General features: G+C 44.7%; 1 protein-coding gene across 4 annotated transcripts in view; it reads left to right on the top strand.

Annotated features, from left to right (window-relative positions):
• The window catches only part of LAMA3 (laminin subunit alpha 3), a 271,772-nt gene extending 257,728 nt beyond the window's left edge, over positions 1-14,044 (top strand). For all 4 annotated transcript variants that reach the window (XM_023207778.2, XM_023207777.2, XM_023207780.1 and 1 more), the window contains 7 exons: positions 2,698-2,881; positions 5,316-5,456; positions 8,640-8,799; positions 8,904-9,034; positions 10,696-10,789; positions 12,006-12,125; positions 13,485-14,044. In XM_023207778.2, coding sequence (XP_023063546.1) covers positions 2,698-2,881; positions 5,316-5,456; positions 8,640-8,799; positions 8,904-9,034; positions 10,696-10,789; positions 12,006-12,125; positions 13,485-13,630 — 976 coding nt within the window. In that variant the 3' untranslated portion in view covers positions 13,631-14,044. The remainder of the gene's footprint in view (positions 1-2,697; positions 2,882-5,315; positions 5,457-8,639; positions 8,800-8,903; positions 9,035-10,695; positions 10,790-12,005; positions 12,126-13,484) is intronic.
• The last annotated feature ends 5,827 nt before the right edge of the window (positions 14,045-19,871 follow it).

Below are 19,871 nucleotides of genomic sequence, written 5' to 3'. Positions count from 1 at the left end.
TGCTAGTAGAAGCTAAGGCAGAAGGAGAGGAGATTGTCCCTCCAGTTGTCCCCTCCCCTGGCTGTTCCTTGGTGGGGAGGACGCACTCCCCATCCCTGCTCTCTTGGTCAAGTTGACCTTAATGACAATGACCTCCCTCTTTCAAGAACTGCCTGGACTCCCCTTTCCCCAGCCCCCCACCTCTGGCCTCCCCCTTGTGGCCTCTCCATCAGCTTGGCCCTCCCCTCCCTGGCAGCTTCTCTCTCAACACATTCAGTGCAGTGAGTTACCAACTTCTGATGATTCAACCCCTGTGCCTTCCCGTCCAACATTAAACTGTACATCATTAATGAAAAAGTAACATTTTAAAAGGTAACTTTTTTTTTAAGTCAATCAGCAAATATAATTTTCAACTTATATTTTAGCCCCAAATGTTGTAGCAATCAGTTATTTTCAGAAAGTTGAAAGAGTTGGAGGATTCTGTTTTTCTCATTCTGATTTACATTCTGGCAGGGTTCTGACAGTCCTTTAGAACTGGTGCCATTGCTTTACCCCTTTGGTGAATGTATAAAAATGCTCTTTAGCTCTCTGCCCTACCCTCCCATCCTCCAGCAATGAAGAGTCATAGCTACAGTGTCATGTACTGAGACCTAAATCCACTGCTGCCTTTTTCTGGGTGTTAGTCAGTTAGTCTTTTATGAAAGAAAGTTGCTTTAGGAAACAGTTCTGGAAAGCAAATGTCAAGTCTGATCACCAGGCCCACATATGGAAAGTACATTCTATTCTGCAGCACGTTCTAATATCCTCCTTCACTTGGCTACCCCTCGTTCTCCAAACCTCCGCACTAACACACAGACACACCAGGAGAAATATTGAGCAGTGTTACCATCTGGTTGGCTTAATTTAACAAATGCAGATTTCTCTTTCCTTTTGAAGAACATTGCCCTCAAGGAAACTTGCTAATCTGAAGAATAAATGTGTATCTTAGCCTCACAGAATTAAAAAGCAAAGAGAATTAACAGTATAATTTGTTTCTTCCACTTCTGGTTTCTGCCTCCAAATTTTCCATTTACCATTTAATTCAATTCAGTAACTATTTATTGAGTGCCTACTGCATAATAGGCACTGGGGATGCCACTGTGAGTGGGATGAATCCAGTTCCTGCCTCCTGTCTGGTGTCTGCTTAGACATTAGCTAGCCACAGGAATGGCTGAAGACAGCCTGTTGACATCTGCATCTCCCACGACCCTTTCACGCACACCTTTATGCATCCCTCTCAGGGCACCCCTGCACCATAAACCACTCAAGGAATGAAACATCCACTGTCGCATTCCTACTGCCCAGCACTGCACCTTATGCATCCCGCAGACTCATTAAGTACTTGTTTGATGAGTGGGTGGATGGATGAGTGAGTGTGAGTTTTTATAAAAAGTAAAGCTCGCTTAGCTGGATGTGCGTAGAACATGTAACCGTCATGCAAATGAATACTAACAACTTGCGCTCTGCTTTTTTTTTTTTTTTTTTTTGAGATAGAGTCGCTGTGTCACCCAGCCTGGAGTGCAGTGGCATGATCTCGGTTCACTACAACCTCTACCTCCTGGGTTCAAGCGATTCTCCTGCCTCAGCCTCCCGAGTAGCTGGGATTACAGGCGCCCACCACCACGCCTGGCTAATTTTTGTATTTTTAGTACAGTCAGGGTTTCCCCATGTTGGCCAGGCTGGTCTTGAATCCCTGACCTCAGGTGATCCACCCACCTTGGCCTCCCAAAGTGCTGGGATTTTCCCAAAGTGCTGAGATTACAGGTGTGAGCCACTGTGCCTGGCACACTCTACTTTTACTGCATGATATTTGCCTCATTCTCCTTCCTTCATAGGGAGGGTGTTAGGGTCTGAGAAATGTAGAGGTGAGTGGGAGAAGGTGGGTCTGTGTTTCTTCGTCTTTGTATTAAATCTGTCTAACAGAAAGGAAATGCTTTTTTGATGCTTAAATCACATCTTTGTTATTCAAGTTGTCTCCTACTTCTCCTACGACTTCCCTCTCCATGAATACATACAAAACAGAATGCATATTCATTGGGTTTGAAAAGTACAGGCTTCCCAGTGGAATAAGCCAGTCACAAAAGGACAAGTCCCGTACAATTCCGCTTACATGAGGTATCTCGAGTAGTCGAATTCATTGAGAGAGAAAGTAGAGTGGTGGTTGGCTGTCAGGGGCTGTGGGGAAGCGAGACGAGGGGCCTCTTGTTTCATGGGTACAAGTTTCAGTTTTGCAAGATGGCAAGAGTTCTCGAGATTGACTGTACAACAATCTGAATGTACCTAACAGTACTGAACTATACACTTAAAAATGGTTAAGATGGCACATTGTAGGTTAGTGTATTTTCCCATAACTTTTTAAAATGCAGACTTTTTATAAAAGATTCAGACATGTTTCTTCTTGCCACGTGCTGGGACTTACACCACTAGCCAACTCTGCCACAAAAGTTCCTTGTTGTTCTCCAATGTCGTAAGGAAGTTATACAACAAAACCGTTAACAGCTGGAATAGAATAGCTTTTTAAAGTTCCGAGAGAAACAGGTCATTTAATCAGTACCTACCTTAGCTTATCTATTTGAAAAATGGAGGTTGGGTGTTTGCTCGCCACCCTCGGTCTCAGCTCTGAGATTCGGAGGAACACTGAACACCTCTATTTCCCTTCATTGCCGGTGTTCCCCACAGGTCACAGTTTGCTGTGGACGTGCAGACAACATCCTCCAGAGGACTGGTGTTCCACACGGGCACTAAGAACTCCTTTATGGCTCTTTATCTTTCAAAAGGACGTCTGGTCTTTGCACTGGGGACAGACGGGAAAAAATTGAGGATCAAAAGCAAGGAGAAATGCAATGATGGGAAGTGGCACACGGTAAGAGCTGGGGCTGCGTCAGTACCTCCAGTTGGTGTAGAATGCATTGTTGGAGTTGCTGAAAATAGGAGTCCCAGCATCCTTCCAGACATGGAGGGCATGGAGTGGGAGAGCTTGTGTGCTTGCAGGTGCCGCGTGCCCAGCATCTCAGTACTGGAGGCCGCGGCACACGTGTTGCATGGCTATCATCCTAGACAGTAAAGTCAAGATGGGCTTTACTGATGCTTCTTCCACTCCCTCCAGCTCCCCCCCAGTCTGCCTCATGCCCCTTGCCTACTCTCACTCCTGCCTCCTGGACCATTTCTCCCCCTTATGACCAATTTCCAGGCCTCCAGGCCCCTCTCTGGACCTGGAATGATGCTAGCATCTTAGCTCTTGCTTAAAGCCATTCCAGATTTAAGAAATACCATTTAAGGCAAGAAGGGACCTATTTATTTCTCTAATGAGGCCACTGGACTTCAGAAAATGTAAGTGACTTGACAAGTTGTATTCCCTTAGTCGTTCACCTGCCTTCCTGGAACACATAGGCAAACACTCCTCAATGTAATATCAGAGCTTGGCAAGTGCTTTGAGAAAACACTAGAGCGAAGTAAGAAAATGACAGAGCAGGGAGACTATTTTAGATAAGGCAGTAGAGAAAGCCCTGGTACAGCAGGTGGTAGTCACATGAAGTTATGGGGAGGGGGTTCCAGGCAGAGGGAAGAGCAAATAACAAGGACCTGGAGGTGGGAATTAGTTGAATGAACAAAACACAAAGTGATAAGAAATGGAATTAGAGAGGAAGACAGAGCCCAGATCATTTAAGCTTTGAAGGCCAAGCTCCGACTTTGGGCTTTATTTGAATGTGTCTGTAAAGCTTTTAAAGAGTCTTAAAACTCGTGGTCAGGCGTGGTGGCTCATGCCTGTAATCCCAGCATTTTGGGAGGCTGAGGCGGGCTGATCACAAGGTCAGGAGTTCGAGACCAGCCTGACCAACATGGTGAAACCCCATCTCTACTAAAAATACAAACATTAGCTGGGCGTGGTGGCATGTGCCTGTAATCCCAGCTACTCAGGAGGCTGAGGCAGGATAATCGCTTGAATCCGGGAGGTGGAGGTTGCAGTGAGCCAAGATCACACCACTGCACTCCAGCCTGGGTGACAGAGCGAGACTCTGTCAAAAAACAAAACAAAACAAAACAAAAACCAAACAACTCTTACATGTACAGATTCATATATTGTTTAATTCTTTAGCTGAAGAGACTGCTGGGGTCGAGAGTAGCAGCAGGGACCCCACATGGCTGCCACTGCCTTTGCTTGCAGAGGCTGTGGGGCAGTGGGGAGAGGTGACTGCCGGGACGCATGCTGAAGGTAGAACCGTGCGGCCTTGCTGATGGATCACATATGGAGGGTGAGAGGAAGAGAGGGTCCGGTGTCTTGTGATTTGGGTCCAGCAATTGAGTCATTAGTGGGCATTTACTGAGATGAAGATGGAGAAGAGGCAGATGTGGCCAGGAGGGGAGCAGTTCAGAGCTGGGGGAGAATGAGGATTTCTGTCGTGAACATCTCAGGGTCGAGAGGCCTGTCAGACCTTCAAGCCCAGGTGTCAGCAGGCAGTAGAGGCCGAAGGTCACAGCTTGGCATAGAAATGGAAGTGTCACTTTGGGAGGCCAAGGCAGGCGGATCACGAGGTCAGGTGATCGAGACCATCCTGGCTAACACAGTGAAACCCCGTCTCTACTAAAAATACAAAAAATTAGCCAGGCGTGGTGGCGGGCGCCTGTAGTCCCAGCTACTTGGGAGGCTGAGGCAGGAGAATGGCGTGAACCCGAGAGGCGGAGGTTGCAGTGAGCTGAGATCGTGCCACTGTACTCTAGCCTGGGCGACAGAGCAAGACTCTGTCTCAAAAATAAAAAAAAAAAAGAAACGGAAGTGTCCTTAGTGAACAGTCTCACCACGCCACACCCTATGAGATGGCACAGTCCACAGCAGACCCCAGGGATCAGAAATTTGAGCAAAGAGTTTAAACCCTCCTCTTGTTCGAAGAGAAGCACCCTCGTTCCACCTGCTCCAAGAGGCCTGCCCAGGGTGCCACAACTCCAACACACCCTGTCCCCAGCACTGTATAAACTGTCCCTGCCCCTTTGTTACATGGAGGGAGTTGCCTGTGGCTGTGCCTTTAACTGTTTCTGTTTTGTGTAAGTTTCCAGATCAATTCTATAATATCTTTTGATTAGTTCACTTCTGAACAACCTTTTTTTAGTTCCCCTTTTTAGCTCAGTTTGTTCAGTATTTCACATAATCTCACAAAATGATGGTGATGGTGATAATCGGAGAAAAAAAATCTCACATCTTTTGAAGCTATTTTTTTTAATGTGGCCACTAATATTTAATAAAATACAACACCAATTGTCAAAGGTAAAAATACGACTCATGTGTCTTCCTTACTCTGAAGGTGGTGTTTGGCCATGATGGAGAAAAGGGGCGCTTGGTTGTGGATGGACTGAGGGCCCGGGAGGGAAGTTTGCCTGGAAACTCCACCGTCAGCATCAGAGGACCAGTTTACCTGGGATCGCCTCCATCAGGGAAACCAAAGGTAAATAGTTACGTTCAGAGCCATGGATGAAAACAATTCACCTTATCGGCATAATTGTATGAGATATTCAAAATACTCAACATATGAGAATCTCAAAATACTTTAAATGATTTTTAAGGATTTAGTTAATATTCACAACCACATGGAGTAGGTGCCCATTTCTTAACCCCAAGCCTTCATTTTTAAGATGGAGGTTGAGACGCAGACCCTGAAGGGGTGAAGATAGAGCTTCTCTACCACTTCCTAAACCTGAATCTATTGGCTTCTGCTCCAGGGAATGCAAAAATGTAGATTTTAGGTTATAGACAGATTTTTTGATTAACATAATGTGTTCCAAGTTACAGTAATTTGTGCCACTTTCACCATCTTTGCCATAAGGTAAAAGATTGGCTTGAGGGTTTTCTCTCCATCAAACTATTTATTTTAAATATGCTTCTATGGGATCTTTTTATCTCACCCATAAATGGAAACCCAATATTCTTTACCATAAATGATAGGTAACCATGAGAAATAAACATTTGGAAACCAAACAATGTTATTAATGTCAAACTAGGTAGTGTGACCTATGTGCTCTCTGCTTGGAGAAAAAGGTGCTTGACACATAATCAAGAGGGTGTTTAGGACATACGAGCACAAAGCCAAAAGCTGTTCCTCGTCCTTGTCCAAACGCTAGAAAGAGAACTGAAAAAGGAATAACTGAATAACAGAATATGTGTTTTAATGTTATTCGATGTCTGAAATAACAAAATTATCTCAAAAACCCAACTCCGGAATGCCGGACGAAGGGAAAGTCGGGGCTCCCTCTGTCCCCAGAGAGGACGGGTGCTTTTCTAGGTTTGTCAAGTTCAAGGCTCTGATGGGGCACTCTGATGGGGTCACAGCCCCTGGGCTGAGCTCTGTGAGTGCCCTCTCCCTTCCTCTCTCCTACCCCCTGCCACAGTGTTAATTGCACCAGGGTTACTTGAGGCAGCCTTGGGCACCTGTCTTCCTTGTTCCAGATTTGCCTTTTTTTTTTTTTCCTCTCCATGAAGTTAAGTAAGATGAGCCTATCAACAGCTCAGGTCCCAGGGACTGTCCCCTACCTTAATGCAATTTTTGCTCCTTTCCTCCAGACCTGGTGGCACATTCTGGTGTGATGTTTGCTTGCAGTGGGCGGGGGGCGGGGAGGGAGGGAAGAGCCCCAGGCTCAAATTTGGGCCTAGAAATGGGCATAACAAAAGCAGATCTTTTCCACCAGCTTGGATGCTAGCTGCTTAGGTTGACCTAGCCTCAACCAGGGCTCAGCCTGGCCCACTTGGGTTTTGCACTGGTGTTTGGGCCAGAGCTCCAGTGTTATACAATAAAGTATATGTATTGTACCCCAGCAGGCAATAGAGTATTACTTTGCTTTGTTATATACAGTAACATATATATATCATAAAATACATAGCATATTATCCCTTATTTATAATACACATTATATATATAATATACACCACATAGTAATTGCTAAGGAGGATTCTCATTGTTCATGTTTGCTTTTCTCAACCTCTGTTCCTATTTTCAATTCAGAGAAATCACAGGACGGGGCAGGATTTGGGTATTCTTTGGCCTTGGATAAATTCTCCTCAAACCACCCTAATCACACCCAGCGTGTAACATCTGGGGCAATTAGTAGCATCCCATTTACAATACTCTTTACAAACCAAGTTTCTTTTTACAGCCTTCTTTCAACCTAAGGGTATAAACCATCTCATGGGCCCTCCCACATGTCCTTTTCAGGAGCAGGCCACATCCGATCAGTGTCTGCCTCTGAACACCAGCACTGCAGTCAGCCCTTAGGGATCAATGCTGGGTTCTGGCCCGTCCTGGCGAGTCCTAGCTTTAGGACACAGCTTTTTCACTGTGTAGCATGACAAATCTTAAGAAACTAAAAGTTTCATAGGGAGCCCAATCAGTAGTTTACTGCTGATGCTGACACCGTGTATATCTATCACATCACCATTTTCTCTCTTTTTTTTTTTGAGACATAGTCTCGCTCTGTTACCCAGGCTGGAGTGTAGTAGCACAATCTCTGCTCACTGCAACCTCCACCTCCTGGGTTCAAGCAATTCTTCTGCCCTAGCCTCCTTAATAGCTGGGACTACAGGCACCTGCCACCATGCCTGGCTAATTTTTGTATTTTTAGTAGAGACAGGGTTTCACCATGTTGGCCAGGCTAGCCTCGAACTCCTGACCTCAGGTGATCTACCAGCCTCAGCCTCCCAAAGTGCTGGGATGACAGGTATGAGCCACTGCGCCTGGCCACCATTTTCTCTTAAAGTTACCATATCTTTGTTACCACATCTGTCTCGTAGGATTCCAGAGTCCAAAAGGCATTCATTCTAGAAGGGAGTCCAGAAGTTTTATTCAGTGAATCTTAAACTTTCTTGAGAATTTTATGAAATTTACAGTCCTCCCCAGGAACATGCACACGCAGAACATATCTGGTGTATAATATAGGAGAGCACAAAACCCCTCCAGCGTGTTCCTGGGCCCCAGGAGAGGAGTCCCCTGTTCCAGCCAGCACTAGGCAGGCATGGGGCTCCACGCAAGCCCACTGACGATGCACACTGTGTCTTATTTTAACTCTGCAGCATTCGTGACTTGGTGGGGTGCACTGAGCCCAACAATGTAGGAAGATTTTTTTGCATTTTATTATTTTGGGAACATTTTGGCCTCTTTATTTTTGTCAGCTGCCCTGCATTAAGCTATCATACTGCCTCATGGAACTCTAAGAAGCGGTTTGTATCTGCAAAGAGACGGTGAAATCTGTGAACTGTAAGGGGGAAATTTCCCTTGTTGCTGCTCCGACTGTGAGGACCAGGGTCAGGTCAACTTTTCCTGTTCTTATTCTAGCACAAGCTAGCAACCTGCACTACCCCCACCCTCCTGCACACACACACCACTTGGTTTGGTGGCACCTGCAATCTTCGACTACCCACCCAACATCTGGTATACAGGTTTTTTTGGCACTGTGGGCAGAGAGCCAAATAGAACAGCTATTAGAACCTGAGCTTGAAGAACCTGACTTGGAAGCAGGAAGAAGGAATCCCTACCTACCTTCCCCCTTTTGCGTACAAGCTGCAGTGCCCTTTGCCTTGGCTACCCATGCGTTTCTTGGAGGTGTAGGTAATGAGCTTTTTCTTTTCTGCTTGGTTGCAGAGCCTCCCCACAAACAGCTTTGTGGGATGCCTAAAGAACTTTCAGCTGGATTCAAAACCCTTGGATACCCCCTCTTCAAGCTTCGGGGTGTCTTCTTGCTTGGGTGGTCCTTTGGAGAAAGGCATTTATTTCTCCGAAGAAGGAGGTCATGTCATCTCGGGTAAGGAGCAGTTCTATAGGGTTTATGTCTTTGCATCTTAAGAACTGTATCCTGTTTTCTTTCATGGTAATGCTTTAACTTCTGCTTTTTTTCTCTTCTGAAAGCTCACTCTGTGTTGCTGGGGCCAGAATTTAAGCTTGTTTTCAGCATCCGCCCAAGAAGTCTCACTGGAATCCTAATACACATCGGAAGTCAGCCCGGGAAGCACTTATGTGTTTACCTGGAGGCCGGAAAGGTGCGTAGCAGTCTGATGCCATGGGGAGGGTCTGTGGCAACCAGCTTCAATGTCTGGAGACCACAGTGGGTCAGGTTTGTAGTAGAAAATGAGATCCAATCTTGTATTTAGAGCCTTGACTTCCGAGCTAACTTACCATTTTCCTTTAGCAAGTCATTTTATCATCATGTTTTCTGTTCTTAATTTTTAAAACTGGGAAAACTCAAACAAGTCAGGCTGAATTGCAACTCCAGCACTTGGTTATATGGCCCCAAGGAAGTTACTTAAGCTCTTTCAGACTTACCTGTAAAATATAGATAATAACTCTTATATCTTATGGCTTTTGTCAAGATTATAGAAATTGTCATATACTCAATTCTTATGGATTTCTTCCTCATCTCTGCAACCTCATTTGTCCCATCACTCACAGGCCTGAGTCAATATCTTACTTTCCACCACTCTCAGTTATATCTCTTTCCTTCTCAAAGATGTCTCTTTAAAACCAAATTCTTCTAGGAAGACCTTTAGTTGAGGCCTCAAGTGAAAGATTGATATAATATGCCATTTTCTTTAATCTCAATCCTTCCACAGTTTACTAAATGTGAGTGGAAAAGAATCCCAAAAGAAAATAAAATGCCCCAAACTCCTAGAACATTTTTTTTTATTATACTTTAAGTTCTAGGGTACATGTGCGTAACGTGCAGGTTTGTTTCGTATGTATACTTGTGCCATGTTGGTGTGCTGCACCTAGAACACTTTCTATTGTAGCCTTTAATTCAGTCTGAGGAGGTCTCTGGTAGCCCAGAGAAGCAAGTAACTATCCACTTGCAAGGTGGTTGAGACAATTCCGGTATTTCAGAGGAGGGGCTGGCTGGAGAGAGTCTCTACTGAGAGTCTCTGGGAGGGAATTATTCTCAGGAGAACAAATCAAGACCTGATGATCTTCATAATAGTAGTGACATTGTTTAGCTCAAAAATTGCCTGTGAAAAGGCTGTCCCATCTAGCTACATGCAAATTAAATGTAAATTATTTATAAATACACTTATTTTAGTCCTCTCATTTCATTCCCCTTGATCCAACCCTTGGAAAATCCTGGAGGAGACCCTGATCTAGGAAGCAGGACTGTGGGATTCTGCACAAAACAGATGCATGCCTGGCTCTCGATGCATGCTCAGTGCGAACTCAGTCATTTTGCTTGTTTAATGTCTTGGACGAGAACCCCTCTATAATCCATGCATGGAACTAGTACAGTTGGCTGGCCCTTGCAGCAGGCTGAAGGCCTCCACCAGTAGCTTTGCCTTCCACATCTCACATATCCTGCACAGAGCCACTGTCACGCATTAATTGCTAAGGAGGATTCCAATCAGTAACCTTTGAGTTGAGCTGATGGGGGCGGGGTTTGAATTAGAATTAGAATTAGAATTTGAATCATTGCCATTGGTGACGAGGTCAGGCCAGGGTCCACCCTGGTTTACAGTTTGCCTGCCTGGAAGGGATGCAGCAGAGAGATCTCTGGAAGCCTTGGACCCCATGTGGTCACATGCTTCAAAAGTGGAGGAGGGCCAAAATCTAACGTGCACTTAAGCGGTCAGTTGGCCAGATTTGGGGAGGGAAGATGGCGGGGGAAGGTCGGCTCCACCTGCCTTTCTGAAGGAAATAGGAAAATGCATGTGTGTTCCAGGTCACGGCCTCTATGGACAGTGGGGCAGGCGGGACCTCGACCTCAGTCACACCAAAGCAGTCTCTGTGTGATGGACAGTGGCACTCGGTGGCAGGTATGTTGTCCAGTAGCTGATTGTTCCTGCACTAAAACAGGCCTCCTTTCCATCTGACTTGAACTTCCCAAAGGCAGCCTCAGCCCTCCATCCATAGTGCCTCATCAGGACCAGCCTCCAGAGTAATGTGTCCATTCTCAAACCCAGCCATGCTTCTGTCACTCATGGTTGCCCCCTCCAATTCTCCAGAACCTATCGGATGTTTTATTGTTGTTGTTGTTGTTTGTTTGTTTGTTTTTGGAGCCCAGCACATTAATAAGCTAGGCTAGTTTTCAAGATAGTATAATATTGTGATTTAGATTTTGGCTCTGAAGTTAGAACAGAGGTAAAATCTTAGTTCCGTCCCTTTCCTTGTGTGACCTTGGGCAAGTTGCTTAATTGTTTTTTACCTATGGTTTCCTCTTCTGTAAAATGGAAATAAAAATAGGGTATGCTGCTTAAGGTTGTGGAAATTAAATGGGATAATGTGTGAAAAGTTCTTAGCCTAGTATCTGATATGCAGTCAGTGTTTAGTAAGTATCTGTTTTTGCTAAGGCTCATTGTTGGGTTATTTTTTTCAACAACCATTTAATATTAATGCAAACTATTTAGACAAACCAATGAGTAGAATGCAAGCATTTCCTCTCAAAAAGAGTCTGTTATTTTATTAATTACTTGTGGATATTAGAGATCTGTGAACCCGTATTGGCTAAAATACCTTTTGTTAAAAAAAAAAAAAAAGGTATTTTCTTGGCTAATTTAAAAGATAGCTACATTGCAATTAGCTGAGATCGTTAACATGAGAGGGATTTTGTGTCCAGAGTTAAAGGCACTGTCTTTGGCATCAGTTTTCAGAAGTCAGTGTCTTCATAGAAAGTAGCCGAGATCACATGAAATCAGCATGGCCTCTGGACACAGGAGACCAGAGCTTAGTCCCAACTCTTGGTAACCAAGCCATCCTGTCAGACTCCTCAGTGAGACACATTCTCTTATCTGGGAAATGGGGAATGATCATTTCTTCTTCACAGATTCATTTTAAGGGTAAAATTCATTCATGTACATGAAAGCACTACCTGGTGTTTAGAGGAAGTTAATTGAATTTATATCTAAACTGACCAAATCCCTGCAAACGGCGTTCCCACAGGTCCGGTATGAAGGAATTAAAACAAAATCAATAGTGTAGACATTAAGCAGGGCTCACCTCCGATGACAGACCTAACCACCCTCTTTTCCCCAGTCACCATAAAACAACACATCCTGCACCTGGAACTGGACACAGACAGTAGCTACACAGCTGGACAGATCCCCTTCCCACCTGGCAGCACTCAAGAGCCACTACACCTTGGAGGTGCTCCAGGTAACTCTTGTCCTGACTTCTATAACATGTTGTCCTGTCTCAGCTCTGAACGTTCGCTTCTTAATGAGTTAGTGGCAGGGCAGCTCTTGGCTGGACAGTGGAGATGGTGAGGCCTTCTGCACTGGCGCGTGGGGAAAGGCAGTTGCTAGAAAGGAGCAATTATCAGGTCAGCCCAGGCCCCATTACTGCTGTTTCCCCTCGTCCCAAGCCTGTTTTTTTTTTTGTTTTGTTGTATTTTTTTTTTTTTTTTTTTTGAGATGGAGTCTCACTCTGTCACCCAGGCTGAAGTGCAGTGGCACAGTCTCGGCTCACCACAACCTCTGCCTCCCGGGTTCAAGCAATTCTCCTGTCTCAGCCTCCCGAGTAGCTGGTACTATAGGCACGTGCCACCACGCCTGGCTAATTTTTGTATTTTTAGTAGAGATGGAAATCTTGTTAGCCAGGCTGGCCTCAAACTCCTGACCTCAGGTGATCCACTGGCCTTGGCCTCCCAAAGTGCTGGGATTACAGGTGTGAGCCCCAAGCCTGTAATTTATAAGCCTCTCTTAAGAGGTTGCATTAACCCAGAAGCCTGATACCAGCAAAGAGTCATGAAAGGATCTGAAAAACTGATCTCTGTCCTCTTCAGGTATTTAGTTTTACTGATGAGTTATTAAGCTTTTGGGGACCAGACTGGGAGAATCAGGCTGAAATGGAGTCAAGTTCCAGACTGGAATGTTGCCTGGGAAGAGCCTTTTCATTCTTCATTGTTTTCTGTCCCTCCAAATACGCTATAATCTGGTTGTTACTGGTATAGGTCTTTCATTACCCATAAAAAGTGCCAGTTTAGAGCTATTGATTTGGGCTGTGGATTCTCCTCTGAAGAACTTGAAGAGTAGCCTTGTTGCTGATTTATCACAGCAGGTGGAGTGTCCGATGCCTGCCTGAAGTGGAGAGGCTGAGTGGGCTGAGATGTGAGGTCACTTTAGCTTTCTCCACTAACACTATCTTTTCCTGACATGGTGGCTCACGCCTGTAATCCCAGAGCTTTGGGAGGCTGAGGCGGGAGGATCACTTGAGGCCAGGAGTTCAAGACCAGCCAGGGCAACATAGTGAGACCCCCATCTCTACAAAAACATTAAAAATTAGCCCAGGGTAGTGGCCCACACCTCTATTCCCGGCTACTTGGCAGACTGAGGTGGGAGGATCGTGTGAGCCCAGGAATCCCAGGTTTACAGTGAGCTGTGATCACACGACTGTACTCCAGCCCGGGTAACAGAGCAAGACCCAAAACAAAACAAAACTGTCTTTTAAAATCCAGGGAACAGTCCCTGGACAGTATGAATTATTTACTGAATGCCTCTCCACTTTCTCTTTCAGCCAATTTGACAACACCGAGGATCCCTGTGTGGAAATCTTTCTTTGGCTGTCTGAGGAATATTTTTGTCAACCACATCCCTGTCCCTGTCACTGAAGCCTTGGAAGTCCAGGGGCCTGTCAGTCTGAATGGCTGTCCTGACCACTAACCCGAGCCTATTTCACAGCAAGGAAATTCACCTTCAAAAGCACTGATTACCCAATGCACCTCCCACCCCAGCTCGAGATCATTCTTCACTCAGGACACCAACCAGACAGGTTTCATAGCAAACCTAATTTTGAATTCTGACCATGGATACCCATCACTTTGGCATTCAGTGCTCCACATGTATTTTATATACAAATCCCATTTCTTGAAGATAAAAACATTGTTATTCAAACATGCACAGAACGTTTTTGGTAATATTAATTTCCACTAAAAAATTAAATGCCTTTTAAGGAACATTCTTTTCCACTTGTTAAAAAATTAAATATATTTTAAAGCACTTTAAGAATATGAAACTTTCATATATGTTAAAAGAGTTATAATTTATGGAATTAAAAAATGCAGTGTAGTCCTTAAATTATGATGTTTTATTAGCATAAAACAAGTGGCTTGATGGTCATTGTTAATTGGATTAATTCTTCAGCACCGGTTCAATGTATTACCTACAACATAGTCTTCTACAGATAATCATGGAGCATGAACTGGTGAGGGTTTTGTGTGTGCTCAGTATTGCAACCACAGCGAGGGATAAGAAATAATTCCTGCCCTTAAGGAATATGCAATCCAATTGCGGAGACATATAATATTCATAAAATAGTAACTTACAAACAAACTGAACTCATGAACTCATTAATGAAGCCCATTGGCTTCCCAATCCTAGCCTTCCCCAGCCTGCTACCAACCAAGTCTAGATTATAATGATCAATTCCTTGAGGGCACAAACTACCTAGTAGGGAAGCTGAGATGGATGTAACGCACCATCACTGAAGCTTCGTGTGGCAAGCTAACCAAAGTCAACGGGATGGAGGACTCGCTTCTAGTTTTATCTACAAAATAATGAATGATGTTCTGAACCAATATCATTACCCAGCACCACTCTCCCTAACAGAGAAGACTATGCAAGCATTTCCGTATCCTCTACATAGTGTTTGTCCATCAGAAGAAAAATAACAAGTAATTCTAAAAAACTGGATATAGTAATCCTATGTGGTATCCTTATAGCTACACACTCTCCACCTTTGAAACTGAGTCACATCCCCTTCAACCCAATGTTCTCTTCTGACCTCCACACCGCAGTCTTGTGGACATGCTTTCTAACCACATCTCTACAGAAATTGAATGTTCTCCTGAGAGGTAGTGAGGTCCCCATCATAGGAGTATTCAACAGAGGCTGGGTGGTGGTCCTTAGGGATGCCATGTTGGGTTGGAGGTTAAATTACATGACTCTTAAGTATGTGCTTTCTTGAAATATTGACTTTAAAATGAAAAATTCACCAGGTGATGACCAGCCAGGAACCGAGTCTGCAAGAGGACCATCCATTTTAACACCTGCCTTTGGCAGGTCTACACTAAACTGATGGTTCTCTCTTCTGGGTCCCCGGTGTTAACCTGACTGAATCTAAGGAGCTATTCACTGGTGCTGATTATTTGATAGCACTTCCTAGATTCATTAGAAAGGGGTAATGATTGGGTGTGGTGGCTCATACCTATAATCCTAGCACCTTAGGAGGCCAAGGCAGGAGGATTGCTTGAGACCAGGAGTTCGAGACCAGCCTGGGCAACATAGCATGACCCTGTCTCTACAAAACAATAAAAAAAATTAGCTGGGCATGGTGGCATGTGCCTGTAGTCCTAGATACTCTGGGTGTTGAGGTGGGAGGATCATTTGAGCCCAGGAGGTTGAGGCTGCAGTGAACTAGGATCACACCACTGTACTCCAGCCTGTCTCTAAAAAAGAAAAAGAAAAACAGAAAGAGCTAGTTTATTCCTCACTGACTAATACCAATAGTTTTCCCCCCATTTTGTGAAAGCTTGAAGAACAGCCACCTATCTGTCCTTGTTGAATACAGTTCCAGCCACCAGAAAGCAGCAGAGAGAGTCACAGGTGAAATTACAGCTGAGGAAGAAGAACACCCTCAGTGTGGCTATTCTCAGATGGTAAACATGTGTTTCCTGAAAAGAATGTCTAGAGCTCCTCAACTGAATTTTCATGGGAATTATTTGTAAACTATCAAATGCCATATAAATGTTGTCACTGGTATCCTCTTCCTGGCTCATAGGCACACACAGATTGGGCCGACCTTGTGAGGAGAGGCTCGGTAGGGACAGCAGGATCACTGGTAGATGACGCTGACCAGTTCACGACGGGTCCACCATCGTTCCAGCTTCGTTCAGTGGACTGGGGACTGGAAACAGTGCGTCTCCCTGGGCAGCAGGCACTTCAGGGACACCAAGCAACTGTAAAGCAGTCATGGGTGTGTACGGGCCTGCCTTCTTCAGCATCCCTGCAGGTGCTGGCTGCCCTCACTCCTCAGTACCTGCGGTTATTGAGTTTTTGCCATGCTCATAGTATCCCTGTGCCAGAGGACAGCTGCCCTGGACAGAACTCACTGACCTTCCCTTCTCCAAGCTGGGCTGTGGTCCCACTTCCCCGGAGAACTTGAACTCAGCTCCTTTCTCTACTCTCCCCGACCCCCAAAACTGCTGCACTGAAAACACCTCACACCTCAGCCTCTGTCAGCCACTCTAGCTCCTCTCTTCCGGTTCCCCAGTTCTCTTTTCACTAATTCCAACTTGGGCAGGTCAGTGGGAGCCCCCAAAAGGCCTCATTCTTCCTGTGGAATGAGGACTTAAAGTCAGCATGTGGGTAGAAAAAAATTTTTTTTTTTTTTTTTGTTTTTGAGGTGGAGTCTCGCTCTGTCGCCCGGGCTGGAGTGCAGTGGCCGGATCTCAGCTCACTGCAAGCTCCACCTCCCGGGTTCACGCCATTCTCCTGCCTCAACCTCCCGAGTAGCTGGGACTATAGGCGCCCGCCACCTCGCCCGGTTAGTTTTTTGTATTTTTTAGTAGAGACGGGGTTTCACCGTGTTAGCCAGGATGGTCTCGATCTCCTGACCTCGTGATCCGCCCGTCTCGGCCTCCCAAAGTGCTGGGATTACAGGCTTGAGCCACCACGCCCGGCCAGAAAAAATTTTTAAATAACCTTTTTTTATTGAATAGAAGTGGTATGTGTGTTCGTTATGGAAAAGCTGGAATACGCAGAGAGGCGCAAAAGTCACTTAGAATCTCACCACTCCGAAATCTGTTTGTATGTAGTTATATGTTCATTAGTCTTTTTTCACATGTATTTTCATACAAAATCATGATGATACCACATATATTGTTTTTATATGGTTTTAAAAAGTCTATTGTGTTTCCCAGGTCTTTAACTGTAGAGCATTTTATTCCACCAGATGAGTTTACCATAATGTATTTAACCACCCTCCAATTATTCAGTAAGTGGGTTTTTCTTTTCTTTTTTTGCAATTACAAGCAACACTAAAATGAAGATACCATGGGATATAAATTTATTTCCTTAAGGTAAATTCTTAGAACGAACACTATCAGGTCAAAGGATATAAACATTTTAACGATTGTTATTAGCTATTACCAAATTGTTCCCCCGAAAGTTTATATCTGTATCTGTTTACACTCAGAGTCATTTTAAGCTGGCCTTAATCCCTAATGCCACTGAATATGAACCCACCAAAGCCTGCTGATGGCCTTCAAGATGGGCAGCAGACACTTACGTTTATGCAAGCCAGCTTGTAGAGGTCCACCTGGTCCAGGCTGATCTGAGCCAAAACCCCATCACCTGGAACGGTGGTCAGCTGGTGGGTGTTTAGCTCTGAAGGGCGATCCTGCAAAACACCTTAGGAGAGGGGGCCAGTCTGCTGATGAGCCCTGCAGAACTGGAGCTGGGCCACAGACACAGCCAGGTTTGCAGAATGCGTCACACTTGAGAACACCAAACCAGTGCCAAGCCCGGGCCATGCTCCCAGAAAGGGTTGGAGTAATGTGCTGAGCTCTCTTCACAGCACGGGGCCTCAGTGATGGGTCCAGCCAGCCGGCTTCACCCTCCTCCACCTTGGAGTTCGCTTTCATTGTGAATGAAACTTTCACAAGGATTCTCTCAGGCAGGATTTCCAGGATTTCACTTGGGAAAAACTCGAGACCCCATCCCACCCACCACCCTACCCAACAGAGAAATCCAAAGCAGAAACTTCTTTTAAAAAAAAGTGGGTGATATAATAGCAGTAGTAGAAAGAGATGGATTTATTGTTTTCAGTTTCCCCTTTTGCCAAACAACATAGCTTAATTCTTCAGCATAGAAATTCCAGCACAATGTCTGCGTGGCTGGGAATAGAAAGCAGAGATGAAATCGGGATATTCGTCTTGTTAATCATCCTCAGGGCAAGGAACATAATTCTCCCAAAGTAGAGGGACAGGGGCCTGAGATGGTGAATGCTGTTGACTGGAAATGTCTTTTCTGCCTTGCTCATAGAGACTTGTATGACCCCAGAATATAAAGTGTACCTTTCCATTTCCAGAAGGTTTCTTTCTCCATACATTTTGAATGTGTGGTTTATTTTACTCTACATTGAGCCCTTGATAAAATGAGAATTGGGAGTTTCAGAGGTTAGAGGACTGGAACTTTCTGCAGCACTTGAATCTTGCGAATGCACACAGGTCACACAGCGGCACACACTTACTGATTAAATCATCACTTGCTCAAAAGGCTTTTGCCTATTAACCACTAATTTTAATCGTTTCACACTCAGGGAGCAGGCATTTCTAACCAGTTAGCATGGACCTGTGTAGTGGAGCTGCAGCCTGGCATGGCATCCATTCAAAAGGCAAATCTCCGAAGGTATTTACTATTCCTGCAGGAAGTATGCTTCCTTAGACATAAGGGTTATATTCTGGAAAACAGGTGATTGAGCATGGCTAGTATTCAACTGCAGTGCTGTCAAGGGAGAATAAAATCCCAAACACCCATGTTTTCCCCAGAAGCACAGTGTCCTTAGTGGGGGACGAGGGGTTCTGCTAGAGGATGAAATGCATCCTGGGACATCAGGGGCACTTCCTGGGCCAAGAACCAGCTGCTACTGTGACAGCTTCTGCCTAGCCCAGCTCCCAGGGGGGCTTTTCTCCTATTCCTTAGTTCCCTATAAACTCCCTCTTCCCACTTTCCCACAATGAGAGGAAAGCACCACCCCCATGCCCCACTTTAGAGACGAGCTATTGCTCTTGGAAGTCTCTTGAATCTGAGCCACCCCTTATTCCCTTGGGCCTGTAATGTCAGCAGCGGTTTAAGCATGCAAGCTTTCTGTCAGGGCGTTTAAAATATCCTAGAAGTTTGACCTCCCTTACTTCATAAGGCTTCTTTGAGAGTTAAATGAAATGGCAGATGTGAAAATGTTACGAGAATATCATTGTTAATATTATTCCTGTTGGCCGGGCATGCTGGCTCATACCTGTAATCCCAGTACTCTGGAAGGCTGAGGTGAGAGGATTCCTTGAGGCCAGGAGTTCAAGACCAGCCTGGGCCACATAGCAAGACTCCGTCTCTACCAAAATAAAATAATTAGCTGGAAATGGTGACACCCACTTGTAGTCCCAGCTGCTCGGGAAGCTGAGGTGGAAGGATCTCTTGAGTCCATGAGTTCAAGACTGCAATGAGCTCTGATCATACCACTGCACTCCAGCCTAGGCAACAGTGCAAGACCCTCTGTCAAATATATATATGATATATTACTATAAATGTGAATATATATAGTAATATATATTGCTATAAACTATATTCAACTTTTGATATTTTCACTGATTTTACGGTGTTTATAGTAGTAATGTTACTACTATAAGTACTACTATATATTTGATATAAAATATATATACGTATATAATTACTATAAACAACACTGTAAAAACATGGAGTGGAAGTATCAAAAGTTGAATATTTCCTGGTGGCTTTAGTTATTCCTAGGCATGTTTGGAGATTTAAATATTTGGATATTCAAATATCAAAAAGCCAAAGACCTAATAAAGAAGTTTCCTATTCTTCATGTGACGTATGTTTATCACTTTTCCTGATTTGCCATTCTGAGGAAACAATGGAGAAAGTAAATGTTCCCGTTTTATAGCATTGCTGTGTACATAAGTAAGATGTATTTCAAATTAATGAGAAACCTCTGGGACTGGGTGTGGTGGCTTATGCCTGTAATCCCAGCACTCTGGAAAGCCAAGCTAGGAGGATCTCCTGAGGTTAGGAGTTTCAGACCAGCCTGGGCAACATAGCAAGACCCTGTCTCTATAAGAGAAAGTAAATTAGCCAGGTGTGGTGGTGCATGCCTGTAGTCCTAGCT

This window comes from Piliocolobus tephrosceles, chromosome 18 (assembly GCF_002776525.5).
Source record: "Piliocolobus tephrosceles isolate RC106 chromosome 18, ASM277652v3, whole genome shotgun sequence".
Classification (NCBI taxonomy): Eukaryota; Metazoa; Chordata; class Mammalia; order Primates; family Cercopithecidae; genus Piliocolobus; species Piliocolobus tephrosceles.
Note: the sequence above shows the minus strand (reverse complement) of the source record. Positions and strands in the feature narration are given on the sequence as shown.